At 38.2% G+C, this 20,111-nt stretch overlaps 1 protein-coding gene across 1 annotated transcript in view; it reads right to left on the minus strand.

Annotated features, from left to right (window-relative positions):
* The window catches only part of LOC122791428 (doublecortin domain-containing protein 1-like), an 834,996-nt gene that overhangs the window by 81,017 nt on the left and 733,868 nt on the right, over nt 1-20,111 (minus strand). Inside the window, exon 4 of the mRNA XM_044059169.1 lies at nt 3,065-3,188. Within this exon, the coding sequence (XP_043915104.1) occupies nt 3,065-3,188 (124 nt within the window). The remainder of the gene's footprint in view (nt 1-3,064; nt 3,189-20,111) is intronic.

Here is a 20,111-nt window from a genome sequence, read left to right on the forward strand (position 1 = left end):
TCTCCTCTTCACCTCTCTTCCACACTCACCGTTAATCTGAACTATTGACCCCAAGTATTTAAACTCATCCACCTTCGCCACCTCTACTCCTTGCATCCTCACCATTCCTCTATCCTCCCTCTCATTCACACACATATATTCTGTCTTAGTCCTGCTGACCTTCATTCCTCTTCTCTCTAGAGCATATCTCCATCTCTCCAGGGTCTCCTCCACCTGTTCCTTACTCTCACTACAGATCACAATGTCATCTGCAAACATAGTCCACCGGGACTCCTGTCTGAACTCGTCTGTCAACCTGTCCATCACCATTGCAAATAAGAACGGGCTCAGAGCTCATCCTTGATGTAACCCCACCTCCACCTTAAACGCATCCGTCACTCCCACCACAGACCTCACCGCTGTCACACTACCCTCGTACATATCCTGTACCACTCTTACATACTTTTCTGACACTCCTGACTTCCTCATACAATACCACAACTCCTCTCTAGGCACCCTGTCATATTCTTTCTCTAAGTCTACAAAAGCACAATGCAACTCCTTCTGACCTTCTCTGTACTTCTCCATTAACATTCAGAGTAAACATCGCATCTGTAGAGCTCTTTCCTGGCATGAAACCATACCACTGATCACTAATCATCACGTCCCTTCTTAACCTTGCTTCCACTACTCTTTCCCATAACTTCATGCTGTGACTAATCAATTTAATCCCTCTGTAGTTACTACAGCTCTGCACATCAGCCTTATTCTTAAAAATCGGTACCAAAACACTTTTTCTCCATTCCTCAGGCATCCTCTCACTTTCCAAGATATCATTAAACAATCTGGTTAAAAATTCCACGGCCATTTCACCTAAACACCTCCATGCTTCCACAGGTATGCCAACAGCCTTTCCATTCTTCATTCTCTTCATAGCTATCCATACTTCCTCCTTGCTAATCCATTGTACTTCATGATTCACTATCCCTACATCATCCAACCTTCTCTCCCTCTCATTCTCTTCATTCATCAACCCCTCAAAGTACTCTTTCATCTACTCAACACACTCTCCTCACTTGTGAGTATGTTTCCCTCATTATCCTTTATCACCTTTACCTGCTGCACATCTTTCCTAGCTCAGTCCCTCTGTCTAGCCAATCGGTACAGGTCCTTTTCTCCCTCCTTAGTGTCCAACCTTTCATACAACTCTTCATATGCCTTATCCTTAGCCTTTGCCACCTCTCTCTTTGCCATGCACCTCATCTCCTTATACTTCTGTCTACTTTCTTCATCTCTCTGACAATCCCACTTCTTCTTTGCCAACCTCTCTGTATACTCTCCTGTACTTCTTCATTCCACCATCATGTCTCCTTGTCGTCCTTCCTCTGTCCAGATGTGATAACAAGCACCTTTCTAGCCGTCTCCCTTACTAGCTCTGCTGTAGTTATCCAGCTATTTGGTAACTCTTCACTGCCACCCAGTGCCTGCCTTAACTCACCCATGAACTCCACCTCACAATTACTCTTTTTCAATTCAAAAGTACTGATTCTCATGACTTGTGGTAAAAAACTTGGAGTTTTTTTTATATATATATATATATATATCTGGGGCTCCCTGCACTCAGGCAGAAGCCTCACCTGTGGAGTGGACGTACTGTCCAGGACTGTTTTCCAGATGAAGACTCCTGCCTGACTGCAACAGGACTTCCCAGTCAAGTTTTAGTGTAATTTACTGTTCAATTACATAGAGTTTATTTAGTTTTCTATTTAGAGACAAAAATAAAGTCTGTTACTAAATAATTTCTTTAGTGTGAAGTAAATTATTTCAAATCATGCTCATTAGGCAATACAGGGGGCTGTGTCCCGCAACCCCCCTGCAAATTAAGTATACCAACTCTGGGATCGGACTGCAGTACACACACACACACACACTCACACACACACACACACACACACACATATATATATATATATATATATATATATATATATATATATATATATATATATATATACACACACATATATACTAACTCTGAGATTGCACAATCTCATGGAAAGGGCACCTATCCCCTACCCTGAGAACTGTGCAGTCCCACACATCTGTTGATTATCTGTGTAATTGACTATATTGTTGTCGTGATATTGGCCAACAAAAGAGACAATGAATTTCGTCAGGCCCATAAATATATATACATACAGATAAGGGCACAAATGAAAAAGGAAGGCAAGAAAGAGAATAATGCACTCTCTCCTTTCCATCTTGTTTTCTGATTACTCATGTGTTGTGTTGGGAAAGGAAGATTTGCTTGCACTTAGTTCTGTGTGTGCTCTTTAGTGAGCCTGAAGTGCAGATGAAAAATGGTTTGGGAACCAGCACACTTACTTGACCAAAATAAATAGTTAAGAAATGTAAATAAATATAAATGTGTAGGAACACTGCCTCTGCCCTCATTGCCTATTTATGAGTGTGTGTGTGTGTGTGTGTGTGTGTGTGTGTGTGTGTGTGTGTGTGTGTGTGTGTGTGTGTGTGTGTGTGTCTGTGCGTGTGGGTGTGAGCTAGTTGTGTAACTGCCTTACTTCTGCAATTACTTGTGACAGTGTTTGCTCACAAATGAGTGCATGGGCACATATGCTTGTATTTGTGATGAGATGAAATAGCATCATCATTTTGAAGTTAATTAGCACAGCGTACCTGATATCATAACGTACATCAGCTCATTTTATGAATTCTTGTCCTTGTTCAGTAACGGTACTTTCCAGCTGGATGTCAGGAAATTAAAATCCCATTTTGTAACGTTGAGAAACAGATCTAAGACTGCATACACTTCTCTTAGAGTTCTGTTACTATTGCACCATTATTTGCTGAGGGCTGTTTTACAATTTTGCTCTGACAATGCACTTTCTATTACAAATGCAGAATTGTCTCTATATTATTGACTAGGTTTCAAATACCGCTCTTCTCTACCTCTTCCAAAAGTACCAGTGAGATTACTGGGAATAAAAAGTGACACGCCTCTGCACCTCTAAACATTACAACAAGACATCTGACGTATTTATAGCAGCAAACTACTTGAGAGTATTACCTCATTGAGTTGTCCATCAGGAAGGACAGGCCACATATAGGCGAGTTTATTCCATAATGGGTTCTCCACTTTTGAATGCTTCCACTGTCTTGGTTTAGATGTACCTTCATGCTTTATTGCCCATCTGAAAAAAGAAAGTAAAAAAAAAATCAGTATAGTTGTATGTATTTAATTGAATATCATGTGCTGTGTGATACAGAAGCTACTAAATATAGCTTTTTATAGCAAAAGCACATTTAACATTCTGTCAGGTTTTCCCAGCAGGAGGGCACATCAGAGCTTTATACACAAGCGCATGCTGTCAGTGCAAGGAAACTTCAGCAGCCATTTATTATTATAAGTCAGAGATAAATGACTGCATTGTAGCATTCCTTTACTATAGAGTAAAGTTAAAATGTCCACATTCCACAAAAGCAGACATGTTCACATAATTACTTTCAGTTGTTTCATTTGACTCTTCGGGCTGTAATAAATAACATTTCTTATACTAGAAAATATCTTCACATACCCACAACAGGTAATGGGCAATGTCATATGTTTTGGAATGCTTCAGTGATCAGTGTACTGTAACAGAGTTGGCAAGACTTCACTAAATCAATACTGCAATATGTTACAATGGAGTTTTCCTGGAATTAGAGATAGTCACTTTATATGTAGTCCTTGTGATCTGCTCACAGCAGTATTTAATGCAGCACTGATTGTTAACATATACCTCACTTGGACTGAAAAACACAATAGAAAAGTGCTATCTGTAATTAGACAAGTATGACCACTTTCTTTATTCCATCTCACAGCACAATAGTCTGGGATACTGGGTATCCATCTTATCATTCAGTAAAATAAGTTGGGCTGAGGACGTGATGAGGTGAGCAGTGGTCTTAGTACCGATAATAAAGTACACAGAATTGAAATCACATTTATTATCAGTCTCTAATGAGTGCAATTTAAATGCTGTAATATGTATTGATACACTAATAAAAACAGGCAAAGCCACCAATGAAAAAACAAAGAAAACAAATAAAGGGTGGTCAGGCAAGAGGTTCGCTGAAGTACAAGTACAAAAATGGATTGATTAAAGGATTAAGCTCTTTTTTTCATCCTGTTCCTCTCAGGACTTTGTCACAAATGATGATGATGAAAGTGCTCAATCATTTATTAAACATCTTGGATTTTACAGACAGAGCTCCATTTTTGTACATGTACTTCAGCGCACCTCTTGCCTGGCCACCTTTTATTTATTAACACACTGCTGTGCTGGTGGATTTTGTACTTAATAAAAATTATGCAAGTCTGTAATTCTTTCAGCATTAGCTGCATTTCTTTATTTCACCACATGGTGGAGAAATTGTTCCATGGAAACAATAAATGTACACCCCACATTGGTAAACTTTCTTTTTTCATAAAACGGTCTCTATACAAAGAGTTTCAAATATTAACACTTGCTGCATGATTACTGGAGGGAAGGAGTCCCAAATAGTTGGAATTTTTAAGCATGGCTGAGAATGAGAGAAATTTTCTTTATGAAGCAACTTTCATTGGTTTCATTGCATTTTTCTTTGAAACTTCATTCATTTCTACAGTGCTGCTAACTTTTAGGAATGGTAATATATGAGAAGATGTACCAATACTGTGCTATGTAAAATAGCAGGCTAAACCTGGTAGATAAAGTCTGTGTCATCATACATAAAAGCTCTAAATATAGCTGCCTGTTTTTATATGACAGCACAAACAAACTGGAAAACAATTTTTTGGTTTACATGTATGTTGTTTCACTAGTTTGTTATTCTCCAGTTTTTCAACTTTGTTAGGACTTCTCTGTTTTTCTATTGGACCCTGTGGGAATATGCCGAACCGGAGAAAGGGATGTGGAATACAGTCCGACCTAATTTTAAAAGGTACATTCTTTATTTATGAGACAAGAGTTCAATTTCATGTGGTATTCCATATGAATGCTTTATTTAACTGTGGCTATAAGGCAGAACTTTTTTTGATATATTCTGCATTATGTTTGTTCCTACTATCCTTAAAAATCTTATTACATTATAACTCACTGGATGCAGATAGGTGCACTTCCTTTTGATCCCATGTATACATGCAGATACACAATGGCCAACATATGATATCTGAACTTTTCTAAATGTATAACCTAGAAGAACACAGGTGAGGACAAGTGTTTTTGTTATTCACAAAAGATATTTTAGGAATTCCTTAAAATTCCATAATGTGCATCTGCATAAATATGGAGACTTAAGTCCTAGTACTTATGCATATTTACATACACACACACACACACACACACACAATATATATATATATATATAATTATAACAAGACACTGCTGTATGTGTAAATATATAATATAAATAACTAAATAACATATTTTATATATTTTGAATTTCATAAATATAACTGTGTATTCTATAAGTGTATGTGTGTGTGTCTGTGTGTGTGTGTGTGTGTGTGTGTGCATGTGCCCATGTATGTTTTATTAACATAATATACCATAAGAAGGGGGATATCAGCAAGATGTTAGTTAAAACTATATCAAAATATTCCATAAAGTGCATGTTGACAGAGCTCTTAACTCATTAATGGATAACTTTTTAGCAATATCATCTTCAGACATATTTAAGCTTGCACTTCATGTCACATGTATTAGTATTCTGTGTTAATTATTACTGAAATCATCCTTTTAAACTAAAACTTCTGAAAGGTTCATCTGTTTTTGTTGTCTTCATACTACTAAATTTTATAAAGTAGTACTTGAGACTTCACAGTTAATCTATTTGTGGCGATGTCTTGTCATAGGTATGATACGATTCCACTAATAAGAAAGTGTTGTTATAAGATTATGACTTTAGCTAATAGGGTAAATAACACCCAGGAAATTCAGAGACTGAATGAAAACACATGTATTTGTAAAACTATACACAAACACATATAACAAGAAAAAAAACAATATAAATAGTACATGTGTGCAGGGAAGAAGGATGTATACCTGATTATCATGTATTTGAAAGTTTTACTTTGGTGTCAAAAGCTGATTAGACCACAGCATAACTATATTATAAAATATTGTCAGTGCTCTGGTATTCAGCAATTCATCACAGAATGTATGCTGATTTTTAATAAGATTGGTCTGAAACTACAGTATTTATAGTGATTCTTACAGAAATAAAATAAATCAGCATATGTTCATAAGGGATTTATTTATCAAGGCTTATTAAAATGTAAACTATAACTGTTTTAGGATTTTAAATCTATTATAAAGGATAATCATGTCTGTGGCTATGTTAGGTACTTTGAAAAAGTGCAGCTCTATATCTGCTAGGTTAACGCTAGTATCTTAGACATACAAAAGTTAAAATTTTAGCTTCAGATTCCATGGAAAATATTGGAACCCAATGACTTTAAACCTAATCAAAAAGGGAAAAAAAGTAATGTAGATTTAATTCTGTAGTATTGTTGAATTAGAATTGTGGCTTTATCAATGTGATACTTTTCATTTCAAGTTAAGGTTTGGTCTCCTTTCAGAAGACCATTTGTATACTGCCAAAATAAAACAAATGCTAGCTTCAGTGTTGGTTTTATGCAGTGACTCACTGAGTTTGGACTTTTCTCTTGACTCTGTGATTGTACAGTCATGAAGTTAGTGTGTGGAAGACAAAGCCTCAATGTTGCGGAGCAAAGGTATGCTATAGGGTTTACCCTCATATTGTCGATCACATATGATCGACCGGCATCGCCGACCCATTTTCATGAAACCAGAACCGAGAAACTTTTAAAATGTTGAATAAATGTCGAATTTCGACATTTCCGGCCATGCCACACCTCCACACCAGTGCTACCATGGGTCAAAAAGGGGGTGAGATTTTGTCATTCAGATATGTGGAATTCGACATTTGGGACGTTCGCAGTTCGGTATTCATGAATGCAGGGTTGACCATATTGAGATCGGTGTTATGAAGATAAACCATGCTATAGTCAACTACAACTTCATTTACTCTGCAGTGTCTATTTTTGCACCAGAAATGCTATAGTCAACTACAACTTAATTTACTCTGCAGTGTCTATTTTTGCATCAGAAATGATTAATTTTGTTTAGCCTTTTCTTCTGTTTTCTTGGCTGTATGCTAATGCTACAGGCAAAGTCTCCATGTTGGAGAATGTTGAGGAGGAGGGGGTGAAGCACTGTATCTAAGTACTTGTTTCTCTTCATGCATTGCAGTTTAATATGTACAAGAATATTAATGTTTTATTTTCTTCTGGGATTCCCTGATGGATTAGTTTGTATTTTGTCACTGGCAGTGATTCACTGTGCTGTCCTTTGTGACCTTTCTATTCTTACTGAAGCTGTGCAGTTAGTATATGTAAGTACGGAGAGCAGGGGGACAGTATTGGAGTCCTGAGGGAAACAGTCCATGTAAGCAGTTAATTCATTTACTACACACTGCTGCTGGGATGTAGTTCTTGGTCAAGCTCATTGATTTATTTATTCTATTTTTTTATCTATTAACCTGAATAGTCTGACTGGGCTATGCAAAACTCTTTTTTAGCAGAGTCCTGGTGAGAAATGCTCCAAAACTACAATAGTAACAGTAACTAAAATACAATAAATTTTGAAAATATAACAAGAGATAAATTAAAAAAAAAATTTAAAAAATGAAATACTAGAATAATAAAAAATGAAAAATACTGTCACCATGATTTAGCAAAAATACATGCAAATGATTCCTTTAGAAATATAGGACAGAGAGGAGGAAACAGATGGATAGAAGATTGGGTGGTGATTGAGTGATGAAAGGTGTGAGGAGTAGCAGCTAGAGAAAGGGTGGAGGAGAAAACAATGAAGTAGGTATGTTTAGAAGGAATGGTTAGAGGTGTATAAAATAAGTGATGTGATGAAAGCAAATTGAATAAAATTAATTACAGATCTGGAAGTAGGGCGGTAGTCTGGGAGGTACAAAAAGATAGTGCCCAATTAGAAGATGAGATAAAAGAAAGGGTCAAGAGTTATATCTTCCAGAGAGCAGGAACAGTGTCAGGAGTTGAGGAGATAGTCTTGTAGTTTGATTTTAAAGGTATGAGTAATTTAGAGTCTATTTAAATGTTTGTGTAATTCCATGTATCTCTGTTTCTAATGCCATGACCAGTTTTGAGCTTTTTTACTGGTTAATTTGGTAATTTATTTAAATCAGTTTGCTCGTTTTCTATTGTTATATAAAAAATGCACTTTATTCATCTGCTTTTACTGTATTTGTGTTTCTATCTACTTTATTGCATTTATTCTGCTGCATTTATTACTGCTTGTTATTAACCTGATTAAATTGTAACTGTTATTCTAAGCCTTTGGTTGAAGTACTTGGGCTTCAAACCAGTTGTTTTACTTTAAGAAGGTTTGTGGTCTGCACTGTTGTGGCAGAACAGGTAGCTTACATCCTTCTAAGTTGGGAGTTTCTGATTGAAGGCTTAGTGTCTGTTATTCTAAAATTGTATTATTTCTAGTTTAAGCACTTGGGCTTCGGGACAGTAATTTTACATTAAGAAGGTGTGGTCTGCACTCTTGTGGGAAGAGACAGTAGATTCTACCTTTCTGAGCTGGGAATTTCTGGTTAAATGCTTATTGTGCCTGCTTACTTGAACTGTTTCTTTCTGAAACTGGTACGCCTTGATTGCTAGAGCATAGACTAAATTCAGACCTGCTGAATCTAGATTTGTTTGTATAACTTATGCACTAATCCAGATCATCTTTTTTTGGAGAGGGTTCCCCTGCATCCTAGTGGCAGGTGTGTGCTGTTAGGACTTGTCTGATCAAAGATTGCTAGAACGGGGCTCAGTTTTTAGCTTTTTATTTGTTAATTTGTTTAAATCAATTTGCTCATTTGCTACTGTTATATTAAAAAAAAATGTATGCATCGCCACTTAGCTAAGGTTAAGCTATTCCTGATACCATAAAGTCTGCCCTTCAAATTTTCCTTTAGAACTAGCCAGTTTTTTAGTTTTAGCACTCAAATCTGTTTCTTTGAGCTCAGCACTACATAAGCTACAAATTACTACAGCACTTAACTTTCCTCACTTGTCTAGAGGAAAACAGTTTTTAGTACTTAATAAATAAGAACCTATCCAGATATATCTAAGGGTCAGCTCCTGGTGTTTTCTCCTGTCTACTTGATGAATCTGGGCATCTTGGTGCAATGCAGCAATTGCCTCATGTACATAGACAACCTTCTCCTCCTACCACCCAACATTACAATCTGTGAGAGATGCATTTAGCATTTATATAGCCAAACTGGAAGCAAAGCTCTCTTCACCCAAGACTGGACTAGACAGTCAAGAGGAGAAGGTAAGCACTTGCACCCACCACACTCATCACATAGTCCCTCAAAACCTACACCACCAAAACACAAACATAGCAACACAAAACACACACCTACATTCACGGAGGCTTGCAATAAAAATCTACCCAAGCAACAGGGACCTCCAAAGCAGAAACGCAAGAAAACTCCATCCCCCCAACACAACCCAAATGACACATAGTCCACAAACTCAGTGTGCTACTCAACCACAGCCCATAAGGCATAACAATGTACCCAACACTCTAGTCATAGGTGACTCTATAGTCATAGCCACATAATGCACGCACTCAGGTCACTCCACAACAAGTACAAATATGACTCTGTCATTGTCCATGTTGGTGTGAATGACCTGAAATGTACCTCCCTGGACTACATGAAAAGAGACATGGAGGAGCTCTCCAAGCTTGTAGCCCAGGCAGGTATGACCCAAGCCATGAGTAGCATCCTACCATCACATAGAATGATACCACAGTACAAGGACAAAAATGATTGACTTCAGCAATTGGCTAAGTTTCTGGTGTCATTCTAAGGGGATCCAGTATCTGTCTGCCTGGGATGACATGATCAACAGACCATCATGCTTTGCTAGAGATGGCCTGCACCTGTCGCCCTTGGGATTCCGGACACTGGCTAAGGCTCTTGCCACCCCTATAGTGAGTTTTTTAGGCAAGGTTCAAATGACAAATTCACCAGTGTAACAGGTACAAACAAGCAAAATCTGAGGGTAATGCTACTCAATGCTAGAAGTCTAAACCTCAAAATGCATTCACTCGAGGCACTCCTTAAAATGGAGAACATCGACATCTATGCAGTGACAGAGACCTGGTTCAAAGCTACAGAGAGCACCCCTGCATTACTAGGCTATAATTCATACCACACCTTTTGGCCGCCTCACCTGGACCGAAACACTAAAGGTGGAGGCGTGCCCATATTCATTAAGCATATCCACACCTCCAGGCTAGTTGCCCAGCATAATACATCCGAGATTATCCAAGTGCAACTAACTCTGGGAAAGACCACAATCCAAATTGTAACTTGCTACAGATCCCCCACCATGCCCCAGGATTCCCACTCCTCATTTCTTGATACACTGGAAAATATTAGGTTACAACCCAACACCTTAATAATGGGCGATTTCAACTACTGCACCATTATCTGGGAAAACTACTCATGTACCAGCTCTTTTGCTCAACATTTTCTAGAATTCATAAATTCCAGTGCCTTGGATCAACTTATCATCACACCCCATCAGGGACAGCAATATCCCAGACCTGGTCATTACCAACATGGGTGACCAGTGTTCCACACCAGAGGTCAATTCCTTGGACAGATCCGACCACAAGATAATCAGCCTAGACATCCACATCCCTGCCCCCACCCCACATTAGAGAAACCACTGTAAACAATTTCTCCAAAGCCAACTTCACGCTTCTTATGACAGAAGTCACAAACTTCATGACCCCCATGCAGACGGACAATAGAGGTATGACTGCTGAATCCTACACAAATGCACTTTATAAGCACTTACACAAGTGCATGGATTGTGCTATCCCAAAATGAACCAAGATGCTATCCTCCAAAAAAAAGGAGACTAATCTGGAGGTCCCCTGCCATAAACAAACTCTACAACAGAAGAAAAAAACTGTTGCAAAAAAGAGTAAAATCCCATGACTGGAAGAACATCCTGGTCAGCCTCAGTAAGCAGCTAAGATCCCTCATAAAATCCTCCAAAGCTAGTTATGAAAACAAAATCACCACTGATTCTAAAGGCAATGACAAAGCATTCTATAGCTATGTCAAGAATCTCAATGGCAACACTCAGATCTGCTCTGAGTTACAGCACAATGGCACTAAATATACAGAACCAACTGATATTGCCAACATCCTGGCTGGAACTACCGCCCCATTAGCCTAACAAGCCTGGTCTGCAAGGACATGGAACGTATCATCATGGAACTTATAAACAAAGACACTGGTAATCTTCAAACTCTGGACCCCTCCCAGTTCAGGTTTGTAAAAGACAGATCACGTCTCCTAAACCTGATTGACTTCTTTGAAGCATTCACCAAAGCCGTAGGTGAGGGTAAGGTGGTTCACACAGCCTATCTAGATCTCACCAAGGCTTTTGACACCATCCCCCACTCTGGAATTATAGATAAACTCACTAAATTAGGTATACATCCTTATGTTACAAGATGGGTTGCTAACTGGCTCATTGATGGAACCCACACTGTGAAAGTAGCAGACTCCAAATCCGACGTCAGACCAGTGACAAGTGGAGTACCACAGGGTTCAGTCCTGAGTCCTTTCCTGTTTGGTATCTACTTTTCTGAAGTACAGGCTAACACAGAAGGTCTTTGGCTAATGATGTTCACAGATGACTGCAAACTAGGAGCCATAATTGAAACTCCTAATGATGTGGACATCCTTCAAAAGGGCCTCAGTGAGACAGATGCCTGGTGTCAAAGCCATGGCCTCAAGCTCAATGCCAAAAAGTGCATTGTCATCCCCTTTGGTAAAAACTCTGTACTCATGAGCTACCACATAGGTGGTAGTCTACTTAACACCGAAAGTGTGATAGAGACCTTGGGACACAGGTGGACAGTAGTCCTTTGATTATCACATCGCCACAGTAGTCAGGAAATCCTTCTACATGGCACACCTCATCACAAAAGGTTTTTCATCCAAGAAAAAAGAGGTAATTGTTTCCCTCTACTCATCACTCATTAGACCCATTATAGAGTACAACGCCCCTTTTGGTATGTACCTCACAAGACATCTACAACAACTGGAAAGGCTGCAGAAACACCTCACAAAGAGGATTACCGATCTCAAACAGATGCCCTACACAGACCATCTCAAAAAACTCCAGCTCGCCTACTCAGAGGTGATCTCTTCTAACATACAAAGCTATGTCAAACCCAGAGCTGTTGGACATGCTCCACTTAAAGAAATCCCAATCCCTCTGAGCTACACACTCTAGGGACCTAAACCTTGTCACCACAATAAACAGAACATGCTGGAGGGATAGATTCCTGTCCTGGAGACTTCCCATACTCTGGAACAAGCTACCTATCTATATCAAACAAAGTTCCTCATGAGCACTCTTCAAGAAAAATCTTGATAAATGGATGGGAAATAGGAAATTCACCCCGGGGATGACCTCTGTGGGTCTGCTCAACAGGGACACAGGAAAATAATTTTCTTGGGTGGTGAAAGCCAGGGTATCTTTTTGGCTAGGCTTGTATAGGCCCTAGAGTCAATAGCCTAGTACCTACCTATGAACCTATGAAAATGTCTTATTATGCTTCAGTTGTCAATATTAGTGTTGTTCATTGTTACTTGACACATTTTCTTTTGTCCCTTTGCAATGTTTCTTGGTAAAAAATGTACTTAGAGCTTTTGTCCCTGGGCCTCCACTGAAAATGCATTCTGTTTGATTCAATTGGACTATCCCCGTAAACAAATGTCAAATAAAACAATACAAAATACATAAATGAGTAGATTATATTTGATGGTTGGTGGTAGGTAGGGCATGCCAGATCTTTGCTAGAATGAAGTTAAAAGAGTCCCCAAATGTATTATAAGACTTAGTGACTATAGCAAAGTTTGGTTCTATAGAATAAAGAGGTCTTAGGTAATGTACCAGTGTAGTAAAGAGTAAAAAGAATGTATGTAGCTGGAAAACAGAGAATACTATATGAGCATGTTTGCATTGAGAAATGATTGAGTAGTTTGGGAATAAAAAACAATGTAATTTTTAAGGGAAACACATTGGTGATTTTTATCTTGGAAGCAAATTTGGCAATCTTGGTGTAGCACTGTTCTAAGCTTTTAGTTGAGATATGTTAATATTTGTAAGAATTGGAGAAGCATAGAGAAGATATGACAGATGATAGGAAGTGGCTGTTACTTGTCAGCATTGCGCAATGAAAAAGTTAGAAGCTTTGTATAGAAAGCCTAGCTTGTAGGGAGTTCTTTTTATTACATTTTGTATATAGAAGTCACATTTAAGCTAATCATCTGTAACTATGCCTAGTGGTTTTGAACTGGAGAAAGCCTCTATTTGAATATTTTGGGAGGACAGAATTGAGAAGGTGGAGTTGTCAGCAAAGTATTTCTTATGGGTGAAGAACATTCATTTCATTTTGTTTGGATTTAGGAGAAGCCAAGAGTATGTGAGCCAAGTCTTATTGGAGATGAATGCTTCCTGGATAATAAACTGTAGTGTGGATATAGTGGAAACAATACAGGTAAGAAGATCATCATCAGCATATTGGACATGAGGGTATGGAAAGAGGTGCAATGTAAATTATGTATGATGATGAAGAAAAGAAGACCAGCGACTGAGTACTGAGTACCTCCTGTAGTCAATAATAGGTAGGGTGAGAAGGTTGTGTACCATTTTACTGACTGAACATGATTTGATGTGTAACTGGAGAACCACCTGGGACTACAGGAGGAAAAACCTAGAGAAGAAAGTGTTTGGATTAATTTAGGGTGAGAGGCAGTATCGAATGCATTAGGGAGATCAAGGAAGACAACAGACCTAAATTTATTTTAATTTCTATTATGGAGGATGGCATTGAGAAAACATAGTAGGACAGTAGTTGTGATATGACTGGGCTGGAAGCCTGCTTTAGGGATGAGAAAAGATTGTTAACAAGAAGGTATGGAATGATATGGTTATAAATGCATCTTCTTAGGACTTTAGAAAGAGGAGAGAAGCTACTGGTGGTGTGATAGTTTGACAGTTTTAGTGCAGCCCATTGCCCATGAAGGGCTACATCCCCATCCCACCCTGCTAACTAAATATAGTAACTCCTAGATCACAATAAAGTGTGAAAAGTGCCAATCCTCTAATCCTAGTTGTTCCATGATCATACACAACTCATTTCCTGTTTAATTCTGTAGTTCAGTATTGTAAATTCGATCTTACAGGGTTAGTCTTTTACCAATCAATATTTTTGGCTATAAACAAAATGACAGGAGCCCAATAAAAATATGACCATAACACTTTATAGCTATTCATTTATACAACATTAGTTTTTACTCTCTCCATCATTTGTCATTTTGTTCAAGATATATAATCCTTCAAGCTTATTAGGTATAGCCACTAAAATTTTATCCAGCTCTATAAACACAAGTACCATAAGAGAATAGGTTTTATTACATTTCTAAACAGTATTACAATCTCTGTTGGTATGCACATTGCTAAGATGTTCAATAATGTAAAACATAAATGGTTTTAAAGTCTTCCAAACATAGAAAGCTCCACTTGTGCATTGATCCAAATATATGACATAGACAGTTGTATAAGTGATGAGTTAGCAAATTTGAAAAACAGGCAAATGCAAAAGACAAGAACAACTGAAATCCAAAAACGTACCACGGAGCCCTTGTACCAGCAACAACAAGTAGGTAGTCTTAACGAATTTATTTATCACAAACGTTTTCGCCGCACAAAGGTGCAGCTTCCTCAGAGAAAACAAATTAACAATGAGGTAAAAGTGCACGCCCCTTTTATACAAAGCAAAAGGGAAATGACAACATGATAAGGTGAAACTCATTGTAGTAATTGGTAAACAAGTAGAAGCCTTCACAAGAACAACTTGTTCCTCAAAGAGAAAATGCAAACATTAATTCATGTTAGTAATAACCATTTCAAAGTGTAGAATGTTACCAAAGAAATAAACATAAAATTTAAAATAACATATTTAAAATTCTTAAAATATGTGAAAGAAATCATAACATTAAAGTAAAAATTCAACATAAAAAGTCATTCAAATAGCAACTCATAAAAAAGTAAGTATAATATGCAGTAATGGATTAAATCTTAGTAAAAAAGTAATGGTAATCCATTATAAGTATGAACCATAATGAGCAACTGTGTACCTTAAAGATATTATTGTATAAACAACAATAATAACTAAAATCTAGGCAATATTTAACATGAGAGGTGCTACAACAAAGGCACGTCACATGAAGTCAGAAACAAAAAAATTTTGTATGTTTTAAAAAAAGTCTTTATGTATGCATAAAAAAGTAAGGTATATCTACAAAGGGGGGTACTACCTTAAATAGCTCCTCAATTTGAGTACTGCTGAGATGTTACAATTTTCGTTTAAACCCGGGTAGCAAAATGCGTCTAAACGCAGTTGCCACTCCAGTTCACGTACTTCTAAGAGTAGAGTTATTGGGCCTCCCCGGATGTTATTGGTCACTTGATCTATGGCCATAAACGAGAAAGAGTGCCCAGGGTGGTTGGCAATATGTTTAGCCAAAGCGTTAACGTCAGAGTTTTTCTTAATTGCATACATATGCTCATAGACACGGTCCCTAAGTCTGCGATCAGTCTTTCCCAGATAAAATGAGGGACAGCAATCACAAAGAGCCAGGTATACAACTGATCTACTTTCACAGTTGAGTGGAGCTTGGATTAAAAACTTCCTGTCCCTTATAGTGTAGGTCTGCCCTACCTTCATTTTGTAACACCAGTTGCAAAAGCCACATGGGTACATCCCTGTGCGCCTGTTAAAGGTTTTTTTAGTTAGGTCCCTCTGTAGAAGTTCCTTAAGATTGTTGTTCCTCTTGAAGACAAAATTAGGACAGGGGCCTAATTTCTCAGAGAGGCCAGGACTCCCCAAGATAAATTGCCAGTTTTTCTTAATCAATGCAGTGGTAATCTGAGTGTTAAGACTAAATGTGTGGACGTAACTAATGGTAAAATCGCGTACATGGTTGGTCAGAGAGATGTCATTAGGAGAGGGGGAACACTCAATGGGTGACAGTAGTGTGTTGTTAGGACTAAGGTCAAGTAGTACATGGCTTTGCAAGATAGGTTTATAAACCCCGTTTATCCTTTTGGCTGTAACTTCAAGCCTAATTTCATCAATGAGATTCCTCGGGTAACCCCTATTAAGGAACATGTTACACAAAAGTGTGCATTCGTTCTGAAAGGTGTCAAAATCACTACACATTCTAACAGCCCTAACCATTTGGCCCTTCACAATAGATTTCTTTTGTTTGAAGGGATGGTGGCTTGTGAAGTGCAGGAACGAATTACAGTAAGTTGGCTTTCTGTAAACACAAGATGTGTAGGTGTTCCCTTCCTTTCTCAACTTTACATCGAGGTAATCGATTTCTACAGGTGAAAAATTAGAAGTGAATTTCAAGAAGTCAGTAGTACCATTTAGAAACTGTAAGAAGTCTACGGCTTCTGTGTCATTACCATGGAAGAGGATGAAAATATCATCCAGGTAACGTGTGTAAAATTTCACTGTCTGCATCTTTTCACTGGAAAAAAGGAAGTTCTTTTCCCAAAAACCCATAAAGAAGTTGGCGACTGAGGCCCCACAAGGCGAGCCCATCGCCACGCCTTTTTTCTGTAAAAAGTAATCCTTATCAAAAAGGAAATAATTACATGAAAGGACTATGTCCAAGACTTCTGTAACCAAGTCAATTTCAGTCTGTGGTGCTCCACAGTCTAAAAGCAAGAGGGAAATCCATTCCACAGCTTCTTGGTGTGGAATGGAGGTGTATAAGTCAACAACGTCGATGGTGAGAAAATTATTCCCATCATCGAACGGAATGTTGTTGAAGTTGTCTAAAAAGACCAGGAGTCTTTACATACACCCGAAGGTCCTTCAGGTATTTAGACAGGATAGTGTGTATCTATCTGGCGCTGGGATATGTCGTAGATGATCTACCATCAACCAGCGCACGCATGGGGATTATTGACATCCTTACGGACCTTGGGGATGCCAAACATGACTGGAATTTTGGCATAGAGATGTCGATGTAATTGTAAGTTTCTATGTCAATCTTACCCTGCAAGAACAAGTCATGGAAGCGCCCTCATCATACTATGGAGTGCGTGTATTTCATTGAGAGAAGCAGGGAATAGGCAGGTGTGTTAAGGACATCGAGCATTTTTCGTTGTACAGTGAATTGTCCATAATTACAAGTCCACCCCTTTATCAGGTTTGACTACTCGAACTGGGTAATGGCATAATTCATCTAAGAGGAGACTTGTTCTTTAGTAATGTTATACCGAGGAGTTTCGGTATAACTATTACATGCCTTAAAGGAATGTCTGATGTCTGCTTCACAGATCCTTTCAAAAAGCTGGAGAGAAGGGTGGATGGGGGGGTTATACACACTCGGTAGTTTGAGAGAATCATGTGGCAAGGCAACTTCATTGCTAAACAGTAACTTGAAATTTAACTTTCGGACAAAGCATTTTAGTTCAATAAGTTCCTTGGATATGTCACCCATTTTACTAGGGACAAATGTGTAACCAAGGAAAGTAACTCAACTAATTCCTCCCTTAGTTCCAAGTCTGTGAAATTGTAAATAGTGAAGTCCCCTTTACGGTTAAGTATAATTCTTGGACCTTGATGTAGGAAACAAGGGTTAAGGTCAGCAGTCATGGTGAAGGAGGAAGAGACACCTGCTGTGTAAGAGAAATGAGAGTCCGAACAGTCAAGAACTGAGAGACCAGGGAAGCTTCTTCGCTTCTATCTCTTGTTGTGAAACTGTCGGTGGTTGCGGTTGCCTAAAAACTGTTGTTGTTTTTGTTAGTATTGGTCCTATTTGTGTTGGTGTTATTATTGCCTTGATTACCCTTCTTAAACCCTTTAATCCTGTCACTGCGTCTAGGGCCTACCTCGTCCACTCCTACCTCATCTTCGTGAAAGTGAGGGCTGGCCGAGACAGGGTGGGGTGCAGGGTTAGGATGTTCCTGGTGGGTACTAGTAGTAGTGTTGTGAGATTCAGAAGCCTGTAATTTAGGATATGCAACGTTATCCTGATAAGCCAATCTGTCTCTGACTAATTTTTTATTTTTGTTAAGCTTTAGTTTGACAAGAAGCGTGTTAATACTAGAAAGGGTATGGTCATAGTCGAACCTGTACCTTACAAAATTCAAGTCTGCTTTAATCTCCTTGTCTAAAACATCAATCTCCTTCAGGAGAACACAAACATGTTGGTTATAATGTTTCACAATAAGCTGTAACAGGTCTAAACCTTGCTGTTGAAATAAGTCTTTTAAGTCACAAAGGAAATTGTTGTTGTTGATTAAGCCTGAAGGAGAAAAAGTACTACGTAGACCTTTTGGAACAAGTTTCTCATGAATGCACTGGTTAAAGTAACCAATCTCAAGCTGTAACTTTTTAAGTTTGAGAATTTTACTGTCAAAGATCTTTAATTTATTGGACAGTGACTCATTACTTGAAATGGTATCATGCTGATCAGCTGTACTTTCCATAGGGTTAGAAAAAACAAAGTTGTCAGTATTTGTCATCCATTCAGAAAAAATGAATGGAGCATTCACATTGTCAGTCTGGCCTGAAAAAGAGCCAGTGTTAACAGCTGCAGCTATACGTAAAGAAGAAGTTGCAGGCCCAGTGGGCCAGGCAGAGTTAGTTGTATTGTAATTAACTGAATGTTCTCCACTACTGTTAATGTCTGCACCTAATAAAAGGGCAGGAATACCATTAGGAAAAGTACCTGTAGTTGCCTCCAATCTTGTACCACTGTTGACAAGGCCAGCAGATGTAGATGTAGAAGGCGGTGGTGCATTATATTCATTTGCAGAGTGGAAAGGTTGTCCTGCCGGTATTAGAGAACCAGAGTTCGCCTGTGTAGTATTAGTGGCTGAAGAGCCTTGAGTAGATAAAGGTATAGAAGCTACCTGGCGGTTCCTGTTGCCATTAATACCTTCCAGTAAGTCAAAGCGTGCATTAAGCTTGTCGAGTCTTTCCGACAATGAAATCAGCAAGGCAGGCACATCAAGAAGTGGATTAGACTGCGCTTCCTTCGCTCCAGAATTAAGAGAGATGCGAGGGCTGCTGGGACTAACAGGGCTCCCTGTGGCCATGAAAACAAACAGGCAAATGCAAAAGACAAGAACAACTGAAATCCAAAAACGTACCACGGAGCCCTTGTACCAGCAACAACAAGTAGGTAGTCTTAGCGAATTTATTTATCACAAGCGTTTTCGCACAAAGGTGCAGCTTCCTCAGAGAAAACAAATTAACAATGAGGTAAAGTGCACGCCTTTTATACAAAGCAAAGGGAAATGACAACATGATAAGGTGAAACTCATTGTAGTAATTGGTAAACAAGTAGAAGCCTTCACAAGAACAACTTGTTCCTCAAAGAGAAAATGCAAACATTAATTCATGTTAGTAATAACCATTTCAAAGTGTAGAATGTTACCAAAGAAATAAACATAAAATTTAAAATAACATATTTAAAATTCTTAAAATATGTGAAAGAAATCATAACATTAAAGTAAAAATTCAACATAAAAAGTCATTCAAATAGCAACTCATAAAAAAGTAAGTATAATATGCAGTAATGGATTAAATCTTAGTAAAAAAGTAATGGTAATCCATTATAAGTATGAACCATAATGAGCAACTGTGTACCTTAAAGATATTATTGTATAACCACAATAATAACTAAAATCTAGGCAATATTTAACATGAGAGGTGCTACAACAAAGGCACGTCACATGAAGTCAGAAACAAAAAAATTTTGTATGTTTTAAAAAAAGTCTTTATGTATGCATAAAAAAGTAAGGTATATCTACAAAGGGGGGTACTACCTTAAATAGCTCCTCAATTTGAGTACTGCTGAGATGTTACAATTTTTGATGATTGCTGTCCCTCATTTTTCTGGGAAAG

The sequence above is a fragment of the Protopterus annectens genome, chromosome 17.part0, assembly GCF_019279795.1.
Source record: "Protopterus annectens isolate FY-2018-M chromosome 17.part0, PAN1.0, whole genome shotgun sequence".
Lineage (NCBI taxonomy): Eukaryota > Metazoa > Chordata > Ceratodontiformes > Protopteridae > Protopterus > Protopterus annectens.